This window comes from Cyprinus carpio, chromosome B19 (assembly GCF_018340385.1).
Source record: "Cyprinus carpio isolate SPL01 chromosome B19, ASM1834038v1, whole genome shotgun sequence".
Lineage (NCBI taxonomy): Eukaryota > Metazoa > Chordata > Actinopteri > Cypriniformes > Cyprinidae > Cyprinus > Cyprinus carpio.
The window spans coordinates 19,098,693-19,121,882 of NC_056615.1; the positions used below are offsets into that span (position 1 = coordinate 19,098,693).

The window sequence follows — 23,190 nt, forward strand, 5'->3', positions numbered from 1 at the left end:
ATTGAGGCGTATTATAATAACACGCTCATGAGATATTCTGTAGATGTAAGTACATTTATGGAGCGTCTCATATAAAATAACATAGAATATGTCTATAGAACATTCCAGAACATTGATTAAACACCACATAGCACCCAAAACAATTCACGTGCGTCAGGTGCGTTCATAGAAAATGTCCTAAGCTTTTGGTTTATCAGACCACCTTATGAGGCTTTGTTTTATTTATAGCATGTCTCATACAGCATCTGATGCGCCTTAGGTATATGGCGAAGACATACCATGTTCTTGTGATGCTGAGCTTGACAAGATATCGCTGTAAACTGTTTTCCCACGGCTTATGCGAGGCAAATATGTCAAAGATATTCATTTAGAAACTAATGTCCATCTGGTTTTCCTGAACCGCATAAACAGCCTAAAAGCAGACAGGATCTGTATTTATGGCATCCAGCTGTTTGTCAAATGCTGACAGTCTAAGGGCCACTTGTGGCATTGCTGCTTGAGAGTATGGACAAAAACCAAATGCTTGCTTAATTTGATTTCATTGTTTGGGGTAATGCTATTGCACATAATCACTTTGTGAATCGTTTTGTGTTTTATTGAGGAGGAAAGAGGAGAGCAGAAGAACTGACCACAGTTAGGAAAGATTAATTGGACCACCAGCTATGTTTGGCTCATACTTTGCTTATTCTGTTGTCATTCTTGATTTATATGGGTGGTTAAGCAGATTTGATGGTGATCTGATTTCTTTTATCATACAATTGAATACAAATATCAGTGGTGGGCCTGCAGGCTTCGAATCTCTTACCCTGGCCCTGCTAGACTATCATTTTATGATTACAACGGTCAGCTAACTTAGTTGTCCTTATTTGTATTATTATTACACCCATTCTGCTTGACCGCTGTCGAGACGGGTTAACCTAAAAGCATTTCAAAGGCTAAAATCCACATAGACACATGTCAGAGTGATGTGTTTTTGTTGACATACCTCAATAATAACTTGCCTATTGTGGCAGGAACCGATTAGCCTTTGTAGAGCTGATATTTGCCATTTGCCATTAGTTCAAAGTCTCGTATAATGGTGAATCTCACGAAACTTGTCAAGAACATGTCTGGACCATATTTCACGCAAAACTCAAAAGAAAACAATGAGAAATTATTATGCAGATCCAGCTGCCATCAGAATAAGTATTCAATCAGCTGATAAAAACTTAATGATAATGCACAAGTAATCCATTCGATTCCAGTGTGTAAGAAACAAACCCATCTTTAAGGAGTTTTAACTTGAAACTATTTCTGGCCAAAACACATGTCTTAATAATAGATTTGGTTTCTACAAACATGCAGCTTTTCGTTTCACAAGACATTAATAATTAATTGATGGACTGGTTTATTATGATGCTTTTATCAGCTCTCTGGACTCTCATTCTGACGGCACCCATTCACTGCAGAGGATCCATTGGGGAACAAGTGATGTAATGCTAAAAATCTCCAAATCTGTTCCGATGAAGAAACAAATTCAACTTCTACTGTATATTTACTACATCTTGGATGTAAGTTTTCATTTGTAGGTGAACTGTTCCTTTAATAACCTGAGAGATTTCCATTTCTCCATTGAAAGTCCATTCCAGCAAAACATTAAGGATAGTAAACCATCCATATGAATTAAGCAGTTTAATCCGAGTGTTCTAAGTCATTTTTATATGATGAACAGATTTCATTTAGGCTGTTGTTTACATATAAACATTGATCAACACATATGCGTAGAGCACATTAAATATGGTCAACATGCTTGATTTTTAAGCAAATGTAGTGGTGATCTGATTTCTTTTATCATACAGTTCAGTAAGTGCAGTAATCTTTTCTACACAATGTGGGCGTTCGGTGTGTTGTGGAGGATCAAATATGATTCACACTCTCTGAACTCTCAAATGTATTTCTTCCTGATTCATTCTTTTAGAGGAAAAGGGAGTGTTGCTTTTAAAATCCCTAGGATTAGAGTTTGTAGGTTGTTAATGTCCTCCATTGTAAGTGTATTACGCTTCTTTAATAATTTAACAGACATGATATCACTACCTGAGGAGGCCTGTTCAGTCAGCACAGTTTGAGGCTGGTAGGTATTTTTATGTTTTTTCAGTGTTCAACTGCAAAAGGCTCTCAGTGTTTACAGTGGTCACAGAGGCCTAATTGCATGAATTAAATCTATCCGCAGACAGCTCTAGAGTGAAAAGAGAGCGTGCAGGTTTTAACGCTAAAGCTAAAGTGGATCTGGTGCAGAAACGGCCAGGCTTTTGTGTGGGTGGAAGTTGATATCCTCTCGGGACGTCGGCTGTTTCAGAGTGTCACAATAGCATTCTGCTGATCTGGGTTTGAGACTCGTCTCGATAAATGAGGAACACAGTATGAGAGAGGAACAAATCCCTCGACTTCTGCATTTTTTGTTCCACTCATTCATGTAGGCGCCTTCAAAAAAGCCCTTATTTCATTGCGTAATGTCTTTTTTAAAGTTGAGAGGTAATAATGAAAGTAGGAATGCTGTTTTGGGAAACAAACAGTGTCTGTTTATTACATTTGTGACGTCTTAATTTGAAATTAAATAAAAAAAAAAATGCTTTTTTTTTGTAGTTTAGCAGATTATTTACATTTCTATTAATTTATATAAATGAAAAGGGCTATACAACTTTTATAATTCATAATAATTATTATGATGCTTAACATCATCTTTTTTGTCTCAATATTACAATGTTTCAGGTATCAGATTGAAGACGAATCCTTGAACCTTGATGAGATGCCCTTGATGATGTCAGAGGAAGCTTTTGAAAACGACGAAAGTGACTATCAGACGCTGCCCAGAGCCAGAGTGAGTCAGAGAAGCAGAGGACTGGGCTGGTTCCTCTGTGGTGGATGGAAGGTCCTGTGCACCAGGTAACAGGCCACGTGAGGGCTCATATTATATTTAAGCATTAAAATATTACCTTCAATATCTAAGTGCTCTTAAAGGATTAGTTTACCCAAAAATGAAAATTAGCCCATGTTTTACTCACCCTCAAAACATCCTAGGTGTATATGACTTTCTTCTTTCAGACGAATCCAGTTGGAGTTATATTAAAAATTGTCCTTGCTCTTCCAAGCGATAGAATTGCAGTAGGTGGGTGTGTTTTTTCAACAGTCCAAAAGTAGTGAAATAAAGCACATTCATCCATAATAAAACGTGCCTCAAACACCTCTGGGGGTGAATGAAGGCCTCCTGTAGTGCACTGATGTGTTTTTTAAGAAAAATATCTATATTTATATTTATTTTGATTATTTGATTAATATATCATGTTATTAATTTGATTTAGTTTTTTTAATTGATTGGCAGACTAGATAGACAGATAGATGTTTTACTGAAAACATTCAAAACATCTTGGCCTTCACTTTTTGTTAATAAAATGTCACCATTGTCATGGAGCCTATTGTGTGTGTATGTAGTGCTTGTGCCAGGTTGGCTCAGCTCCTTTCTAACGCACCGGTAACTGTGCATGAAATACACACACAAGCACAGGTCCTGTTTTTTGGTTGAGGTGCTCTCTGCGCATCATCAGTCAAAAGGTCAAACACGCCAACCGAAAATTTGCTTATCCAGCCAACGATGTCAACAAGCTGAATGTCTATTTTGGACATTCCCACAATATCTCAATGCCTTTTGTGTGGCATCAATGACATGTGACACAAGTGTGATTAAAAGATATATTATTCGTTTATTGTTATGAAAGTGTGTGTGCTTGACTCTTCTCTACTTATGCGCTACATTATCAGCAGGCCATCTCAATTGTAAGCTGGGTATTGATTTTTTTTTTTCTTCTCCTAATGAACAAATGGGATTTCGCACAGCTGACCAGTTTGCTGCTTTCCAGTAATTTTCTGTGTGCTTAGGCAAAGGATTATGAAATGAACAAATAATTCAAGCAGAATAACTCTGCTTATTCAAACGGCCCTATTATTTGAACTACATTCATTTGAGCAAATAATCTCTCTTATGAATCAGGGCGCTGGCACTTACAGACAGGAGACAGAAGGGGCCAACACAAATATTATTATATTTTTTTCAAGGTTTATGTAATTTAGTTCAGTGCCAGCCAAACCAATCGCCATGACTGTGTACACTGCGCAGAGTACCGGCAGAGTACCGTCACGCCGTTCACCAGGGATGGCAACCGCTAGAATATAAAATGAATATGAAGGTCAACAAAGTGTTTGGCGCTCTCTCTGACCTTCACAGCGAATCAGAGCTTTCGTTTTAGTAGGGAGGGGTTTATTTGGCAGGTCTACAGGTTTGTTGTTCTCTTTAGGTATCGCAAGGACTGCATAGAATCTGCAGCCTCAGATGATTTTTGAAATGTTTGTCATTCACTAAATTATATGCAACCTAAACTCCCTTGTTATATTTCATATTACGGAAGCAAAATGAGTTTAAATCCATCTCAAAAATTTCCTTTTACATCTGTACTCTTCTTTTACTGTTTTCTGGCTCTACTGTTTGAGTCTTTCTTCTTGGTGGAAGTGTTCTGTGTATCTGCTTAAAGTTCAAGTGAAACTAGACTGAGCTAAGCTGTCTTCGCTCTCTGTAACATCACTTACATTAATGTTGCATTAACGTCAGTTGTATTTCAAGTGGAATCAACTGGATATGCACGGCTGGTGATGAATTCCACGAAAGGTCTCAGTGTTCGTTTTCAAGAGCGTTTTAAGTGATTAACAGGGTGATAATTCAAGAAAATCACCGGTTTTCAGTGCAACCCTTAAATTAGGAGTAATGACCAGTCTTGATATTTGTTAATTATTCGGTCAGGGATATTTTTAAATAAAGACCATTTACTGGAATCCAGGCCTGAACTGCGCCTGTAGCACTGTGTCCTCCTTTAAGTGAATTTGTCTAATCACTGGATGATCTTTTTCCTCCTGTGGTCTCTGTCACGCAGCTGTTGTGAATGTCTGGTTCACACATGTCGCAGGAAGAAGGAGCTGAAAGCTCGGACAGTGTGGCTGGGACATCCCGAGAAATGTGAAGAGAAGTACCCCAAAAATGCCATCAAGAATCAGAAATACAACATTGTCACTTTTGTGCCAGGGGTAAGGCGGTATAAACAATCTCTGCATGTTTTTTTTATTTGGTTTCCGAGAGTGCTAAAATTGAAAATATTTGTTTAATATTTGTGAAATTTTGTATTGCTGTTTTTACATATTTGTTATGTTATCAGTTTTATTTATAATTAATATCATTTTTATGTTTTTATTTTAGTCTTGTTTTATTTGACATATTTTCTTTTCAAAGGCGCAGAATGTTTTTTTTTTTTTGTGTGTGTGTGTTTTTTTTTTTTGCAGCTCTCGCTAGGCTGTTTAAAGTGAAATCTCTACCCATTGTACGCACAGCAGATTTGCTCAGTAATCAGGTTAATGTGTAACTAGCTGTGAAGTAAGGGGGTGTAACAGCAATCTAACGTATCTTTTTCCACTGAGTGTGTAAGTGATCTACTGTATTATGACTGCTGGCGATGTCTTATTCAGTGGAACGCGCCTTCTGTATGTGCCCTTGGCAAAGAATTTGCAGCTTGTATGATGAATTATGTATAAGCCAATCAGGTGTGCCTCCAAAAGCTGTGTTAGAATGTTATGTGTATTACTGTCGCTTACCTTACATTTTTTGATTCAATTTGTCATGGTTATATTATCAAATCTTCATCAAATATAAGGTATGATGATTATTTATTTTTGGTGCTTTCTGTTTCTTTTGTTTTAGGTTCTTTACCAGCAGTTTAAGTTCTTCCTCAACTTGTATTTTTTGGTAGTAGCTTGTTCTCAGTTTGTTCCATCGCTGAAGATAGGATATTTGTACACCTACTGGGCCCCGCTGGTGAGTACATCTAACCACACAAAGATGGGAATTGAACACTAAAATGTAATTTCAGTCATCACTCTTGTTGTTCCTTTTTTTTTTTTTCTTCTTGTTGTCCAGGGCTTTGTGTTAGCTGTCACCATGGTGAGAGAGGCAGTTGACGAAGTTCGGCGCTGCAGGAGAGACAAAGAGATGAATTCCCAGCTGTACAGTAAACTCACAGTGAGAGGTGACCACAGTATGACACATCCTGATGATATTATTCCGTATACACAGCGCATCCTGTTTGAGCTCCATTGACTCCAAGAGTTACTTCATTTGGAACCTATAAAGATAATATAATCGTGAAAAGACATGATAATTGGTTTATCTGCCTTTTTTGGGATTTGTGCTGTTTTAGACATCTAAAATAGTTTATTTCAGGTTTTGCACTTGTTGTAAAATTATGGAAGTTACGTATTATATCATTGATTTAATATAATCTCTATTTATCTTTTTATTAACATTTATTTCCTTTTTAATGTAAGGGAGCTAAATAACATGACATTATTGGGTTTGGCTTATTTGTATTGATGTCACTTGTCTCACTGGTCAAACTACATCAAATAGCACAGAAAATATGCAATTCAGTAACTTTGTGCAAATATGCAATTTATTAGCTTTAGGAATATTCCATGTGTAAAGGTCCATGCCTCTGTTTCACTCCTGGGCAACATGTCACTTGTTGATCTTTAGTGATAATTCAATTTCACCATACAAAGAATGCAAACGACTTTTGTTAAACGCCTTGTCTGGGTTTAATTTATGAATAAATTTTCCATTAAAAAATGTCTTTCTCCATCTAGTGGGAAACGGGTACTCTGCTTGGGGCTTTTGTCTGTATGTATGTGCTTAGTGGCTCTGTTCAGTCTCAGCCAGCTCTAAATGTTCCGAGCAATTTTTATTTTGAAAAAAAAACACAAGCTGTTAATTCTTTTTGATATGTTGTTAACTTTGTCAATCCTAATATTTATCATTTTAAAAAGTGTATTTATTCAATATAAATTTGGACGCAGGTCTAATTTATTATCTATGGCTAAATAATTCATTTCTAATTACAATTATTTGTCCATCTTATTTTTCAGGGAAGGTCCAAGTAAAGAGCTCAGACATACAGGTTGGAGATTTAATCATTGTGGAGAAGGTTTGTTGTCCTTTTTTTTTTTTTTTTATCCCTTCCTCTCTTTTGTTGTTGAAGGTATCAGCATAAACTTGCTGCTACGTGATCCGTCACATGAAATCCTGTCATTCTTTCAGTGGGACATTGTGTCCGTCTCTCCCCTCGCTGTCTGTGGTTCGCTTTAATTGCTTGCTAGAGAAATGACCTTGTTCAATTATTCAACACTACGCTAAAATAGGACTAACTTTACAGAACTGGAGTCAATAACATACCTATATGCCCACATTATTGCTAAGTTCAGCATAACTAATATATTAATATCTCTTAAGATTCTAAGCTGCCTAGGTGGGCAAGTCTAGGTGGATAGTATGGAAACCCCATGTGCCTCTGACTGATGTGTAATGTTTTGTTTTATAGAATCAGAGAATTCCTGCTGATATGATTTTTCTGAGAACATCAGAGAAGACCGGTGAGTTTCACTCTTCACATACAAGTGAAGCTTTCAGACGTTTCAGACGGTAACTACTTGTGTCATTAGTCAGTGGTTTCCAACAGTGTGCCTGCGGGCACCTTGTAGCCCATATGGAACCTGTGAGCCGCTTGTAGAGCTCATTCTATAAATAGAAGTTTTATTAGTTAATTTTCATATACATATAAAAAAAATTAGATAACAGTTGTTTCTAGTAAATTTATGAAGTCCCAAAACAGTTAGTTCATCTGATTTACTATGCACGTTCCATTAACATTTTACGACCACAAAGTGTCCAAATGCTTTGTCTTAATTTTGAAAAATGTATCTATTGTTTTATCTTTTGATAAGCTAGATGTTTCTCTTGAAAAGTATGCTTTAAGAGCCTCTTGGTTTTGATATTTTGTTGAAGTGAACACTGCCGGTGCTTCACTTACTAGTTTAAAGTGGCACTTTTAATTCTTGCATACTGAGTAACAATGTTCTCTGTGTGAGAGTGAGAGAGTGGGTGCATATTACCAGTGTTTACCCGGCACTGAGCCATATAAATGACTTAGTCACATTATTATACATTATTACAGTATTTTGGAGTGTACAGTTTTCACCAGATGCTAAAATCAGAAGAGCTTTTTGTGTGTATCTGATGTCCATAAGCAGTGTGTCCAGGTTTTATTTATTTATTTATTTTTTATTTTTTTAAGCTATGTAGACACTGTAGCTCTTTAAAGTAACTTAAATGTTAAGATTTTTGACAATTTGGAAAGAATATTTTAAAACCCTTTTCAGTCTTTTATGTTCTAAATTTTAGCTTAATTCAATTTATCATATTTGCTTGTAAGAGTTTTTTGGATATATAAATATTTTCAGATTTTCCATATGTCTACATATTTTCAGATTTATTAATTTTTAAAATGGACAATTAAAATAAGATATTATATTATTATATATATATTATATATATGCATTAGCCATGTCTTAGTGAGCAGATGCTCTTATGAGTTGCAAATGGAATACTGAATTGTCCATATTTCACCCGGCAACAGTTATTATAAAATTTTTACAGAACGTCAGTGAAGTCTATTTTAGGGTCCTTTTTAAAAATTATTATAATCTTATCTATTACAATTTTCCCAATTTTCTTTCTTTTCTTAAAATACTATATATATAATTTTTTTTTTTAAGAAAAATGATCCAAACGTGTTTTTACAGGTTGTGCCACAGCAAGGTTTGATAATGTTTGTAGTCTCAGTATATGGAGCATGATGAACACTGAAGCTTTTGCTCTGAGAGCTTAAAGACAATGACCTTTCCTGTCTACTGCCTACTGTTATATCAGTCTTGTCCAAGATCAATATGAACAATATGTTAAGCATTCAGAGCTCTTTAGTGTATAGGGGCCAAGGTTTTGGCCCATAACAAATGCGTCCTTCACGCATATGTCTTTAGCCCTCTCACTTTTCTGTCTGTAAATAAAGATAATACACCAGGATAGAATATTGGATGTTGTCCAATATTAGATTTTTGTATAAAGTATATCTTGTTCTGTCAGATTTAAGATAATGTTTTGTTTTCCAGGTTCGTGTTTTATTAGAACGGATCAGCTGGATGGAGAGACAGACTGGAAGCTGCGAATCACTGTTGCTTGCACTCAAAGACTTCCTGCCTTAGGGGTATGAGTTGCGTCTTGCACAAAAACAGTGCATATTTAATATTGCCATGATCTTAATACCTGTTAATAATAAATATTTGGCATGTGCAGCAAGCTTGACTTCTTGTATGAAATACAATGTTATGATCTAGTCCTAGTCTTTTACTTTTAAGTTTATTAATGGTACATTTATGCTTGGCACATATAAATGTTTTTATACCAAAGTAGTCTGTGAGTTGTGGATTAAATTGGATTTATGGTTTTTTCAATTGCTCAAAATAAAGTATATCATATGAAAAATAGTATAGTAAGATGATTCATCACCCATCTACTTCTGGAGCAAAAGCTGCTGCATCCCAAATCACACTTCAGCTCCTTCTGTTCTGTTCTCGGATGGGTCTGTAACTTTACCCCCGTAGCCAGTGAGTGATGTGTCCCACACTCAGACTCTCTCAGGCTGATGATACGAAGGCTCATGTTTGATATCACTGTGTATCTGATTTACTGGCCGGAGGGTTTGTTTCACATGGGCCGGTAACTTTACCCCGAGAGACAACTGGAATCCGCCAAACGGCCTGTCTCCCGGTGCCATCGGCGTGGAGATGACACTCACCTCGAGCAAGGGTTCACGTTTGTATTTGTCTTTCCGAAACCACTTAATGTGATCACAGAATTAAAATTTCAGCAAGTCGCCGAATGATTGCTGCAGTAAAGCAGTAGGAGCGGTCGGATCGGGTGTCTGGTGGGCTTGACAGTCAGATCGCTAAACATCCCTGTTTTTCATACTTGCGGGCACGTCATCGAATGCAAAAGTCATTATAATTTGTAAGCAACCTGTCAAAGTTTTGTTTCGATTTAATTACGTTGTTTTGTCTGCATTATCTGTTCTGTTTGAAATTCAGACTTGTGGCAGGATGTCAGAAGGGGCTTATTTTCATGAGAATCACTCTGATTGCTAGTCGCTTTGAGTCCTGCCATAATACTTGCACGAACGAGAGGTTCATCGGATGACATTTCTGGTGCTGATTTATTGCGTTCATGTTTTTTCTTGACCTCTTCGCTTACTGTCCGCAGGATCTCTTCTCCATCAGCGCGTACGTTTACGCCCAGAAGCCTCAGCTGGACATTCACAGTTTTGAGGGGAACTTCACAAGGGTAAGAAAAACTGCTGTTAATGAAGGAATTTTTACGAGGGTTCGTTTAGCATGAGCTGTGACGTCACAGCCCCAATTTAAACCCGCTGTTAGCTTTTTGTAGAGGTATTTAATGTTGTGTTGTTGCCCAGTAAACTAAACCTAACCGCTGTTTTTAATTGCACATTAAAATAACATGGATTCTCAAAGTGTGCCTGTTCGCATGACTATGAGATGAAGTGTCTCTGGAATGTAAAACCGACCAACGAGACACATTCCTTGCAACGCTGATGACATCACGGGTTGTTAGGCTCGCTCCCAGTCCATTGGCTGAGCACAGTTCCTTATTAACAGCAGATTAGCGCAGTACCGGAGAAAGAGAGAGGGAGGAAAAAAAGGAAAAAGGGACCCCCCACATGAAGCCTGTCTTTGTTTGAAGTCTTCGCTCTTGGCCACACAGCATGCAGGGGCAGAAGATCACTTCCTGCGCTGAGTCACCCTCCTGAGCCTGCTTTCACAAATCTGCAGCTACAGGGACACACTTCCAAATGCTGTTTCCCACAGTTCTTTACTACCCGCACACTTGCTGCACCTTATTGGCACTTCAGTGCTTTATTTATTTAAAGGAGTAGTTCATCCAAAAATGTTGCTATTACTTACTCACCGTTATGTTTTGAACTTTCGTACTTCTGTGGAACACAAAAGATGTGTTTGTGAAGAATATTCTCTATTAAATGTAATGAAAGTGAATGAGCACTGGGACTGTCAAGCTTAAAAATGACAAAAAGCACTGTAAAAGCCATATAAGTTAGGAATGACATGAGGGTGAGTAAATGATAACAAAATTGTAATTTTTGAGTGAACTGTCCCTTTAATAAAGTTTTATGGTTCCAACGTCAATAGCCCCTTACCATGACATTTTAATCCATTGATTAATCACCTGATTGATCGCTTCTGCTTGTATTATTCTCATTTGTAAGTCAATCTGGATACAACAATCTATAAATGTAAATGCGAATATGATTATTCTTAATGGCAGTCACGTGCACGCACATCTTTGTTAGTAGCTGAGAGGTCAGTACATTTTAGTTCTGATGCCTGCGCGTTCACTGCTTATTTTATTTTCTCTGGTCTGTATGCCTCTGTATTGAAACAGGTGTGAGTGTGGGTTTATTTAGATATACATTGGGGAAATTCGGCAACATTCTCGTTTGGAGAAAAAACAATTGCATAATGTTTTATAAATAAACTTTTCTTTTAGTGGAAGGTTATGGTTTAGAGTTAATTTGTACTATTAGCTTTATACATAGTTCATGAAGTTATACATATATAAAGTTTGCGGTCTGCACGGTTTTTAAAGTCTTTAATGCTCACCAAGTCTGCATTTATTTGATTAAATATACAGTATTATTACAAATAAAAAAAAAAAAAATGTTTTTAGCAATACCTTGATACAGTTTTTTAGGATTCTTTAATGAATAGAAATTTCAAAACAACAGAATTTATTTGAAAGAGGAATTTTGTAATGTAAGATGTCTGTTACTTTTGATCAATTTAATGTGTCCTTACTAGACACATTAAAAAGAGCAATGATATATAAGTGCTATATATATATATATATATATATATATCCCAAACCAGTGTAAAATGGTAGTGTAAAAATAATGGAAATGAAAAAAAAACAAAAATGCAAAAAAATTATTTATATATATGTATATATATATATTATATATATATATATATATATATATATATATATATATATATATATATATATATATATATATATATATATATATATATATATATATATATATATATATATATATATATATATATGTATGTATATATATATATATATATATATATATATATATATATAATGTATATATATATATATATATATACTACATTTAGTCATTTAGCAGACACTTTTATCCAAAGCGACTTACAAATGAGGACAATGGAAAAAAACAAAAAAAACAAAAGAGCAATGATATATAAGTGCTATATATATATATATATATATATATATATATATATATATATATATATATATATATGCGATATCTTGATTTTTATAGCTAAATAAATGTATTTGCTGTAGTTCACCCAAAAATGATGTCATAATCTATGTCGTTTCTTCTGTTAAACACATTAGAAGATATTTTGAAGAATATTTGTACTCAAACAATTTTGATGAGTATTATCTTCCATTGTAGGGACAAAAACAGAGATATTTCTCAAAATACTGTCTTTTATCTTCCAGATGACGTATAGAGACATACAGGTTTAGAACAATAAATAATGACAACATTTTCATTTTTGGATGAGCTATTCCTTTAAGTTATGACTGTTTTATGACTTAAATATGACGGAGCCAAATGTTTCTAATTAAACTGTCAGATTCACTGCTGCAGAAAAGAATTGTGAATGCACATCTTGGAACTGTTTCTTTCCATGTTAACTAAAACTTATAATTATACCTTAAAGTTTCATAGAAGTTTTATCGTAAATATGGAATTATGATTTATGGGTTAAAACACTCCCATTTCTTTGAGCCTTATCACATGAACCTCTTTCTAGTTTTAGCCAGTCTGACAGGTTGGCATTGCTACATCTGTTGGCCAGAAAGAGACAAATGACAAGAACAAGTGGGCCGTCTTGAATAGAGGACACATCTCTCTTGCTATCTGCGTCAGTGCGCATGTCTCTGCAGCTGCGATGTGTGTGGCCCTCTTTCTCACTGTATATTATGCCCTACTGACAGAGGATAATTAGATATCATCCGTATTCACCCAGCCGCAACATGTTATGTGGAAAAAAGCATTTAAAGATTTAATTTCTGTGCTTCTCCCCTGATTTATGGCCTGGCGTCAGAAATTCTGTTCTGTTCTGCTCAGCACAGAGCGTGCTAACACTAAACGAGGCCTTATTATGATGTTCAGCATGGCGCTGTTTTTGTAAACAAGGCAAATCAAGTCAAACCGATTTCACCGTTCCCTCTAAATGGACTGTGTCGCTTAACCGGGCATTAGTGTAATTCAATCCGCCGTCTAATTCCCTACTTACCGTTCGTCGTGATGAAAGTTCATCGATTCATTATTTGTGCTTTGAGTCTTTGTCATTTTTATTGACCTGCTTTTTAAAGGCCATAATTGATAACCGCTTTTTCCTGTGCTAGATAACCATTAAAAATCAAAACAGACTGGACTAATGTACGACCTCTGTCCCCAGGAGGACTGTGACCCTCCCATCCATGAGAGCTTGAGCATTGAGAACACCCTGTGGGCCAGCACTGTGGTGGCATCTGGTAAGCAAAGTCTTTTCCAGCCCCAAATTTCTTTCATAGAAATATAAGAAAAGCACAAGCCTCAGAGGTCTGAAATATTCATCACAGGTCAAATATCATTTGAGTTTATTGTGTTGTAGAAGAGTGTGCCGTTGATACCAAGGCGATCCGCCAGCATCACTCAAGACCCCCTTCGTTCTCCCGTTTGTTTGTCACTTGAGATCGCCAGACTCATCTGCTACTATTCAAACAATCTCATGAGCAGAGAAATATGAGGAGCCGTTAATGGGAAGCCAAAGTGTCTGGCTTTTTGCAGTCCTGTCCCAGCGGTGTCAATGAAACGTGTCCCCAAAGAACAGGTCCGAGATCGGTTTTTGCTGCTACGCTTTCTCCGACATCTCCTAGGGGTCTGTTGTTTAGAATCTGATCCCAGTCCAACAATAATAGCCGGACTATTCCTTCAAGCGGCCTGCGTTTGTGCCAGCGATCGGCCCTTCATTGATCTGTGGTTGCCCCTGTCTTGGTTCTCAAGGGGTTTTTAGAGGTTCTTCTTATTCCCCACCATGGTGTGACCTTCAGCCGGCGAAAGTCCTTCCATATCTCCCCACAAAACACAGTCTGGTGACGTCATCCCATCCAACCGAGCAGACCCAACACAAAACACCATGGGGCGAGTAACTGATATGCCCTGTAGTCCTAGCCCATTAAAGACCCCCTTGAGAGCAGCCTAGGTTTCGTTGCTTTCCAAACATGAAACGATATGTCAAGCTTAAAGAAATCGAGAAATATTTAAGGACGTTTTATATTGTGTTACTGTGTTTATACAAAAGTTGGACTTCGCTGCTTCCTTGTTCAGCGGTGAGGCTGCATACTCCATCAGTAATTAGTTTACTTTAATGAATCAGTCCATTACCAAAGCAGCACCATTGATTTGACTATAATAGGCCTCATTGTAATGGTTTATTTCTGGGTGTCCCACATATTGAATCATTTGTCTGAGTCTCAGCTGCATCCGTTAACTGGAAACACACTTTTTGAGCTAATTGTTCATTAGGCCGGCCACAGACACGTGGCCGGTTTATTTATCGTTGTTCCTTTTGCAATCAGTCATCCCATTTGTCTTTGTTTTTTTGTTGGGTTTTTTCCAGGTACTGTCATAGGTGTGGTCATATATACGGGAAAAGAAATGAGAAGCGTGCTGAACACGTCGCAGTCCAAAAACAAGGTGGGTTTGTTTGTCGTTGTTTGTGTTTATAAATGAAATACTTGGTTTCTTTAATTAGTTTTACTCCCAAAGGCCAATTGTTTGAAGAAAAAAAAAAAAACACAATTTAATGACATATAAGTATGAGCTGTGATATCTACAGTTGCATTGTCAATACACACTAGACATTGCCCAGAGGCTGTTTTTCCCTTTAACCTTTCAATATACACTTGAAACGAACCGAATAAAAATAGCGAACCATTGAGGTGGTTTTCAGCCCTGATCTTAGTGACGAATTTGGACCTGTCGATGTGAAAGGACAACCCCAGAGAGATTAATCTAGAGGGAAATTAACCAACCAAGGGCTTGCGTGACATTTGTGGCAGAGCCTTAATCCTGCAGAATTCCCCTTAATGATTAGATACAGTGGATGTCAGTTCTGTAAAAGTAAACTTAAAAACGTCAAATCCCATTACACTCAGTACCCCTCCCTTAACTGACCCCTGCTGTCTTTGGCTTTTTTTCTTCTTTCTTTTTTCCTTTTTAAAACTTATCCACATGGTTCAGAGCTCTGACACTGTTCTACTCATATGTGAACTACTGTTCAAAAGTGGGGGGTCGATAAGATTTTATGTTTTTAAAAGAAGTCTCTTGTGCTCAACAAGGCTGCAGTTATTTGATAAATAAAAATACAGTAAAACTGTGATATTGTGAAATATTATTTCAATTTAAAATAACTGTTTTCTATTCTAATATATTTTAAAAAGTGATTTATTCTGGTGAGGGCAAAGGTAATTTTTCAGAAGCCATTAGTCCAGTGTCAAATGTCACATGATCTTCCAGTAATCATTGAAACATGCTGATTTGGTGCTCAAGAAAAAAAAAATTATTATCAATGTCCAAAACAGTTTGGCTGCTGAATATTTTTTGTGGAATCCATGACAGGATTTGTTGATGAATAAAAACAAAAAACAAATGTCGCTGACCAAAACCTTTCAAACAGCAAATTCATCTACCCATTCTGTTTCCTTTCATGAAATGATTGGTCTTAAAACAGTATGATGTTAATGTCTTAAATCAGGTGTAATTTTGTAGATGATAAAATGCTGTATCCTATTCATTATATTTTTATTTTGTTTAATATGCAAGGTCAACTATAATCTTATAGTAGGTTGATTTCTTTCTGAAGCGTAAACATTATTTTATCATCCTAAATACCCTGACATCTGGTATCTGTTTTTTTACCAAAGGCAGATGAGGAGAGTGTTTGGGGAAACCTGTATGAAAACAATCATTATTTTGGCAATATCATTTGGCTTCCTCTAGTGTCAGATTTGTTAATGTTTAGTTTGGATTTTCTGTTTGAAATATTTTGAGTGACTTTTGAGTAAATGTTGGAAGTAAATGTTATTAAATTGATTTAATCATTTAATTAAGTGCATTTTATTTTTATCTAAATTGTGTTCATCATTTAATTAGCTAGCTATCAGCCCGTGTGCTTGATATCAGCATCACAAAAACCATCTGAGAAACCCATATTGGTTAACCACTATTCTTCATGTCATGAAGTGTTTCAGACCCTGTCATGGATGCTGCAAGATGTGTGTGATAGCAGAAGCTCTGGCGGAGCTCATAGCTCTGCCATGTTCTGTGTGTGAGAGTGGAATTCAATATCTCAAGGAGATGATGTCAGAGGTGCCAATACAGGGAACGAGACGGGGTGGGAAAGTCGATACGACTCGGCGAAAGTCACTGAGAACGTTTTCGCCTCTTATAATCTGTTGTGACATTCCTTGCACAAAGCTCTAAGCTCTCACTAGAAGCTGCTGACAGCACATAAGCTATCACTTTACACGTTGTGTGTGTGTGTGTGTCTGTCATTGTCGTAATATGGAGTGATATTCTCTTTGAGGATCGAAATCTTGGTGGTCTGAAGGATGTGACGAAGGGTTGAACAACCCTCTTTGCTGACCAGACACTGCTCACTACTTGAGGTGTTATAATCACTGATATATTTAAGGAGTGTAGGTGTTTGGCTGGATATTTTATTTTATTTTATTTTATTTTATTTTATTTTATTTTATTTTATTTTATTTTATTTTATTTTAATTTTTCTTTTGTTTTTTAAGCAATGCAGATACTCAGATGCATTTATTTTATTTATAAACAATGTAGAGTTCATTTAGTTTTTTTTTCTTTTTTTTACATTTATTTTATATATTTTAAACAATGAAGATTATATTTTATTTTATTTTTATTTTATTTTTATTTATTTATTTATTTATTTTAAGCAATGCAGATGCTCAGATGCAGTTATTTTATTTATAAACAATGTAGAGCTCAGTTGGATTTTTTTTTTCTTTTTTCATTTTTGTTTGTTTTTTTTTGTTTGTTTTTTTTACATTTTATTTATTTTATTTATAGATTCAAACTTTCAGCTTTACATATGAACAATAACAACGGCTCTGCCAAAATATCTTTAAAACTTTAACAAGATATGAAATGCTCTATCTGTGTGACATTAAACACTGCTTACCAAATCAATTAATAAATGAACATCAAATACTGATTTATTTTTAGACATTAAGTTAATATTAAGTTATTGCTAGCCAGGGACAATGGCCAGTTATGCAGTCTAGTGGTTGTTTTATAAAAGTATTTGACCAAAGAATGCAGTGATTGACCAAAATCAAATATTTGAGACACAAATATGATACGGTTTTTGAATTTTCAGTTTAAGTCTGATAACTTTAGTTGATAAGTTTGTTTGGTAAAGTGAAGAAACTTCTCAAGACTTCTGCGGTTCTGCACAGTGGATGGCATGTTCCATTTAGCTGTATTGCATATCCAGTTTCTGGAGCACTAGTATAATGCCATATTGTTGTAACAGCCTCTGTATACTTGATGGATTTCAACCAATGAATATTCATTATGCAGGCACAAAGTCGTCATCAAATTTCACACACAAAACATACAGGCAGCGAGGGCAGGTTGAATCATTCCTTTCACTTTAAAACGAGGCCCGGATGAATAGAGTAAAATATGCACTCTCGATTCATTGATAGCATCTTCAGCTTGAGGTAATTGAGTCGCTTTTTCCTCTCGGCTGAATGAATAACGGCTTCACCCGATCCCTGGCCAGCTTTGCAAAATTCAGCCTCCGCATTGTTTTGCCCCCATAAAGGGGGATTCCTCCCTTCTGTCTTAATTTTTCTTCATTTTAATCCTTCCATTCCCCCCTTTTTCCTCACTAGCTGAAGCATGAAGCTCGGAGTGGGGCGGCAGGCCATCGGAGGGGTTTTAAACTACAGCTGATAAATCAGACAGCAGCTCTTCTCTCCCAGTGTCTCCCAGTTTACTCAGTCCTCCAGGGATTGGGGGCCGTTGCCAGTTGGGGGATTAATTTTGCTTGCATTTTTTTTCTTCTCTTCTCAACAATTCCATCCCCTCTCTCGCCCTCCCCCCGTCCCTTTCACGCAGATTCCTTTTCTCAGGGGACAGTGTTATGTGTTGCTGTTTTTATTAGCGCGCTGCCTAGATGAAAGACCTCAGTGTTTTCGCGCAGGCCGCGCTGTCGGCCCTCGCCAGAGGGAAACAAGAAAAACTTCTTTTTTGACATCATTTTCCCACATATTCCATTGGCTGAGGGGACATACTTGAGAGAAAAAGGGGAAAACTCCAGCTCTTTTGTCAGGGGCCGTTTCTATGAAGAGGCGTTCTGCTTTTATTTTTCCGGTTTTGCCTCCTGTGCTTTTCACAGAGAGACGACAACAGCAGTGGGCTTCTTGGTTAAATGCCTCTCATCTCTCCTCTCCTCCACATACACTATTAGCATGAGAAAGGTCTGCGGTCTGGAACGGGCCTGGGGGCATTGATCAGTGCTGGCTTATGGGCAGGTTGTTTTATTTTTCATAAGAGTAACATTTCGGATCACTTCAGATGAGAGGAACCCTCAAGGTTCTTGTTCTCAGAGGGGATATCACATGCTCTGGATAAGAGCGCTTTAAGCAAATACTCATTCATTTCATACTCAAACAAGTTTCCTTGGGAATATACATTACTATATATTTCTGAATGTATTTACTATTCTTAAAATACTTAAGTACTTTATTCTGATTGGTCAGTGCCATATGTATAATTGACTAAGCTAGTTTCACTCACCTATCACATTATGGCTTGTTTATTTTCACATAAAAAACACTTAAATCAGTAAATATAATACGTAAATAAGATTTTCATGTTATGTTACTAGCCATGTTATACTCGTAATAATGTACAGTCAGCCAATACTTATTTGCAAAATACACCTTCACAGGTTGATTTACAGTGATAAGACCAGCTGAATGTACATTATCTTTACACAACTTTCAATTTGATTTATCTCAGACTTTCTCATCTCTTCCTCTGCAGGTGGGACTGCTGGACCTGGAGTTAAACCGCCTAACAAAAGCTCTGTTCCTGGCTCAGGTGGTTCTGTCTGTTGTTATGGTGGCTTTGCAGGGATTCCTTGGGCCCTGGTTCCGAAACCTGTTCCGTTTCGTGGTTTTATTTTCATACATCATCCCCATCAGGTATGTTTGTAATATTATCACCCAGATCACACTTATGTGAAAATATTACAGCAAAACCATAAGCAGTGTGAAATGAGAAGAACAAACGTATTTTAGTGCAACATTTATATATGTGTGTGTGTGTGTGTGTGTGTGTGTGTGTGTGTGTGTGTGTGTGTGTGTGTGTGTAGTCTAAGAGTAAACCTGGACATGGGGAAGTCAGCGTACGGCTGGATGATTATGAAGGATGAGAATATTCCAGGTACTGTGGTTCGGACAAGCACCATCCCAGAAGAACTTGGCCGTCTGGCCTACCTGCTTACAGACAAGACAGGTACTTTTATTTTATTTTATTTTATTTTATTTTATTTTATTTTATTTTATTTTATTTTATTTTATTTTATTTTATTTTATTTTAGTTTAGTTTAGTTTAGTTTAGTTTATTTTAGTTTATTTTAGTTTATTTTATTTTATGCTCTCTTCCTTGTTTTTATTTCCCCCCTCTTTCTTTGTGTTGAAACCACTCTGCCCATCCAAAAGCTTTATAATAACTATTGATTTTTCTCCTGATCTTAATCTTTGTGTGCTGTTTTTCCAGGCACTCTGACCCAGAACGAGATGGTCTTCAAGCGCCTCCATCTCGGTACTGTGTCATACGGGATGGACACTATGGATGAGATCCAGAGTCACATCATCCAGTCCTATGCTCAGGTGTGATTGACATGTGTCACCTTATACATCACCATTAATAATCACTTGCACTATAGAGAAAACTTAAGGAGTTTCTCATCCTTCACTAACTGCTGTCGTCTTTAGTGTGTGTGCATGTTTTGTGCCAACAGCTGGGTGACACCGTGTTAAAGCCACAGTGGCAATTGATTTTCATGCTTCATGGTCCTTCATTACTGTGATGATGGACTGGCAGGCAGGTTTGAAATGTACCCATGATATGAGCGATCATAGCCTTATTATATCCCCCCTCAGGACGTGTCAGAGTCCGTGTCCAACAACTTGTGTGAAATTGAGTTTGACAGGAATCAATAAACATAATGTAATTTACAGCTTAACATGCTTTGGCGTGCACTAGGCAGTTATAGCTCACTTTTTCTCCAGAGTGTTATGAGTATAAAGAAATTTCTATTAAAAAACAGCAGTTGTTTTGTAGAGGACAAACCCCATCATCTTTTTTGAGACGGGGTGAGTGTACAGACAGTTCTTGCCTGTCCAACTGGGATTTTGAACTCAAATTGTGTTTTGAAATGTCAACATTTTGATATTCATATGTAGACGATGTGGTTTAGTTTAAAACCTTGAGTTTACAAGCTTTTTGTGGCTCTATAATAGCATTCTTAGCTTTCCATAAAATTGTACTATAAAGGTGAAGTAAAACATTTTTGTGGCACAAAATGAAAATGAAAAAGGTGAGAAAATTAACAGTTCGGTTCACAAGCATTTTGTGACTCTAATAGCGTTGTGGCTTAAAATCTTAGCTTTTCAGCTTTTATTAATCTTTTCCGTTAATTGAATTTAAAAAGGCCAGGTATGTTTTTTTTGTGGCACTGAACTTTAACTTTAATATGAAGGTGAGAGTTTTTTTTTTGGCCTATCCCTGCATTCTTCTCTTTCTTGCATAATAAATATGATGTTACTAAATATAAATATATAGAGAACACCAAAATTCTTGATAATGATAATGCCAAAAAGCTGATATTTAAATTCTACCAGTGAATTTAGACATCACAGCATTTATAATGTACATTCTAAAAATAGATATTCATTTTGAGATTATAGTTAATATTATTAAATTCATGTTTTTATTTAAAGATTAAGTCAGTGTTAGATGACAGCCAATATAACAAATGTAATAATTAAGGGGCAGTTTTAACTCCAGGCAATATGACATGCCTATTTACAACTGGCTGATTGTGCATTTATCTTATCACACATTTACTGTATTTTTATATACATATTCAGATTGTCAAATCAGGAACCTAACATACTTTAATTCTGAGAGAGTGAGCCAGCAGTGGGGTGTTTTTATGTACCTTCATCTGCGATTTGAAGGCTGTGTGCAGGTTGTCATCTCTTCCCCTCGGCAAAGCTCTGAGGAAAGAGGAGTTCATCAAGAGAAATCTCCTGCTCCACTGGAGCACAGCAACCCCTGTCAAGCACACACACACACACACACGAAGACTCACAGTGGTGCTTATGTAAATTGATAAGTTTCAGAGTCAGGGTGGGATTTCGACATTGTTGTGTGGGGAGACACTGATGAAATCTTTACGCTTTTTTTGCCCAATGTGTCCTGACACTGAAAGAGCACAGGAAGATGAATTATCAACATATACTGACCAGTCCCCCGTTCTTATACTACACATGATGTTATCAGATTCTGAGATAACTTAATCATTTAACTAATTTTTAAATGTGTTGAACGGAATACTTTTTTGAAACAAATATTTCTTGCTGTTAGGGTGACTTGGAAAGGGTGACTTAAATTGTTACAAAAAAATTATTTCAAATTAATTCTGTTCTTTTTCTATGTATTATAGAATGCTTGTGCAAATGTTAAGCAAGCAGCACCAGTTTGCAAAATTGATGACAATAAGAAATTTCTCTTGAGCATCAAATCAGCATATTAGAATGCTTTCTGAAGGATCATGTGACTCTGAAGACTGGAGGAACGGCTGCTGAAAATTCAGCATTGCCATCACAGAAATAAAATACATTTTAAAATATATTGATATAGAAAAGTTATTTTCAATTATATTAATACATCACAATATAACTGTATTTTTGATCAAATAAATGCAGCCTTGATGAGCAAATAATGTTATTTCTGAAGTTAAAGCGCATCAACTTTGTGTCTCTCCAGGTGAGCTCGGTGCAGTCTAATGGCAATAGTGCGAGTTCAACACCCTCTCGTAAACCACAGCCGCCTGCTCCGAAGGTCCGCAAGAGCGTGAGTAGCCGGATCCACGAGGCCGTGAAAGCCATCGCCCTCTGCCACAACGTTACACCGGTGTACGAATCTCGTGTTAACGGTGCCAGCGCAGAGCCAGAGGGCACAGAAGCCGACCAGGACTTTAGTGACGACAATCGCACTTACCAGGCCTCCAGTCCTGATGAGGTAAGAATCATGGGACGTCCTGAAAGGAATGGTATTTATTTATTTGCTTAATCAAAGTGATTTAAAAAATATTATTTTGGGACATTTTTTGTCATCTGTAGTATATTATTTTTGTCATTTTCTGCTTGAGTGGTTCCAACAACAAAAAGAAAAATCTATTTATTTTTATTTAGAAATCAGATAGATTGCATTGACACTGGTCTCCTCATTCCTCTAACAGTGTAATCCTATATATCGCTGCTTTAGTATTTATGACTCCCCCACTTTAGCCTTGAATTTACTGCCTTATTGGATGGTAATATAGACTCTGTGTTAGTAGAGAAATCTGAGAGGGCTCAATAAATATCAGAAGCAGAAGGGGCAGGGGTAGGTCACACACCAGGAAGGACTCGGTCATCATTTGTGTTGAGAGATCGTAGATATTTATAGATCCGTTGTAGAGCAACAATATTTTGAATGAGTTGTTGGTAAGAAAAGCACTAAATAAATGGCAGAAAAGGCATTGAGGCCAAACATATGTCACAAAGGCAGCAGTCCTCAAATAGATGGAGGGAAACATCAGGCTCATTATAGTTAAATACATTTTTGAATGGAGGGGAATGAAATGTTGTTTGAGGCTCGTTGGAGGTATATTTCAGCCAAAAATGAAATTTCTGTCATTTATTACTCATAATCTTCCAAACCTGTCTGACTTTCTTTCTTCTGTCGAGCAGCACTGCTTTTCATCATACAA

At 36.6% G+C, this 23,190-nt stretch overlaps 1 protein-coding gene across 4 annotated transcripts in view; it reads left to right on the top strand.

Moving 5' to 3' along the window:
* The window catches only part of LOC109064060 (ATPase phospholipid transporting 9B), a 39,147-nt gene that overhangs the window by 445 nt on the left and 15,512 nt on the right, over positions 1–23,190 (top strand). For 3 of the 4 annotated variants that reach the window (XM_042745758.1, XM_042745759.1, XM_042745760.1), the window contains exons 2-15: positions 2,749–2,922; positions 4,959–5,109; positions 5,777–5,890; positions 5,993–6,101; positions 6,997–7,055; positions 7,449–7,500; positions 9,076–9,170; positions 10,223–10,303; positions 13,519–13,594; positions 14,722–14,798; positions 19,188–19,348; positions 19,519–19,661; positions 19,926–20,038; positions 22,203–22,457. In XM_042745758.1, coding sequence (XP_042601692.1) covers positions 2,749–2,922; positions 4,959–5,109; positions 5,777–5,890; positions 5,993–6,101; positions 6,997–7,055; positions 7,449–7,500; positions 9,076–9,170; positions 10,223–10,303; positions 13,519–13,594; positions 14,722–14,798; positions 19,188–19,348; positions 19,519–19,661; positions 19,926–20,038; positions 22,203–22,457 — 1,660 coding nt within the window. Of the gene's footprint in view, positions 1–2,748; positions 2,923–4,958; positions 5,110–5,776; positions 5,891–5,987; positions 6,102–6,996; positions 7,056–7,448; positions 7,501–9,075; positions 9,171–10,222; positions 10,304–13,518; positions 13,595–14,721; positions 14,799–19,187; positions 19,349–19,518; positions 19,662–19,925; positions 20,039–22,202; positions 22,458–23,190 lie in introns of those variants that run through there. The other variant, XM_042745761.1, reaches the window with a different exon arrangement.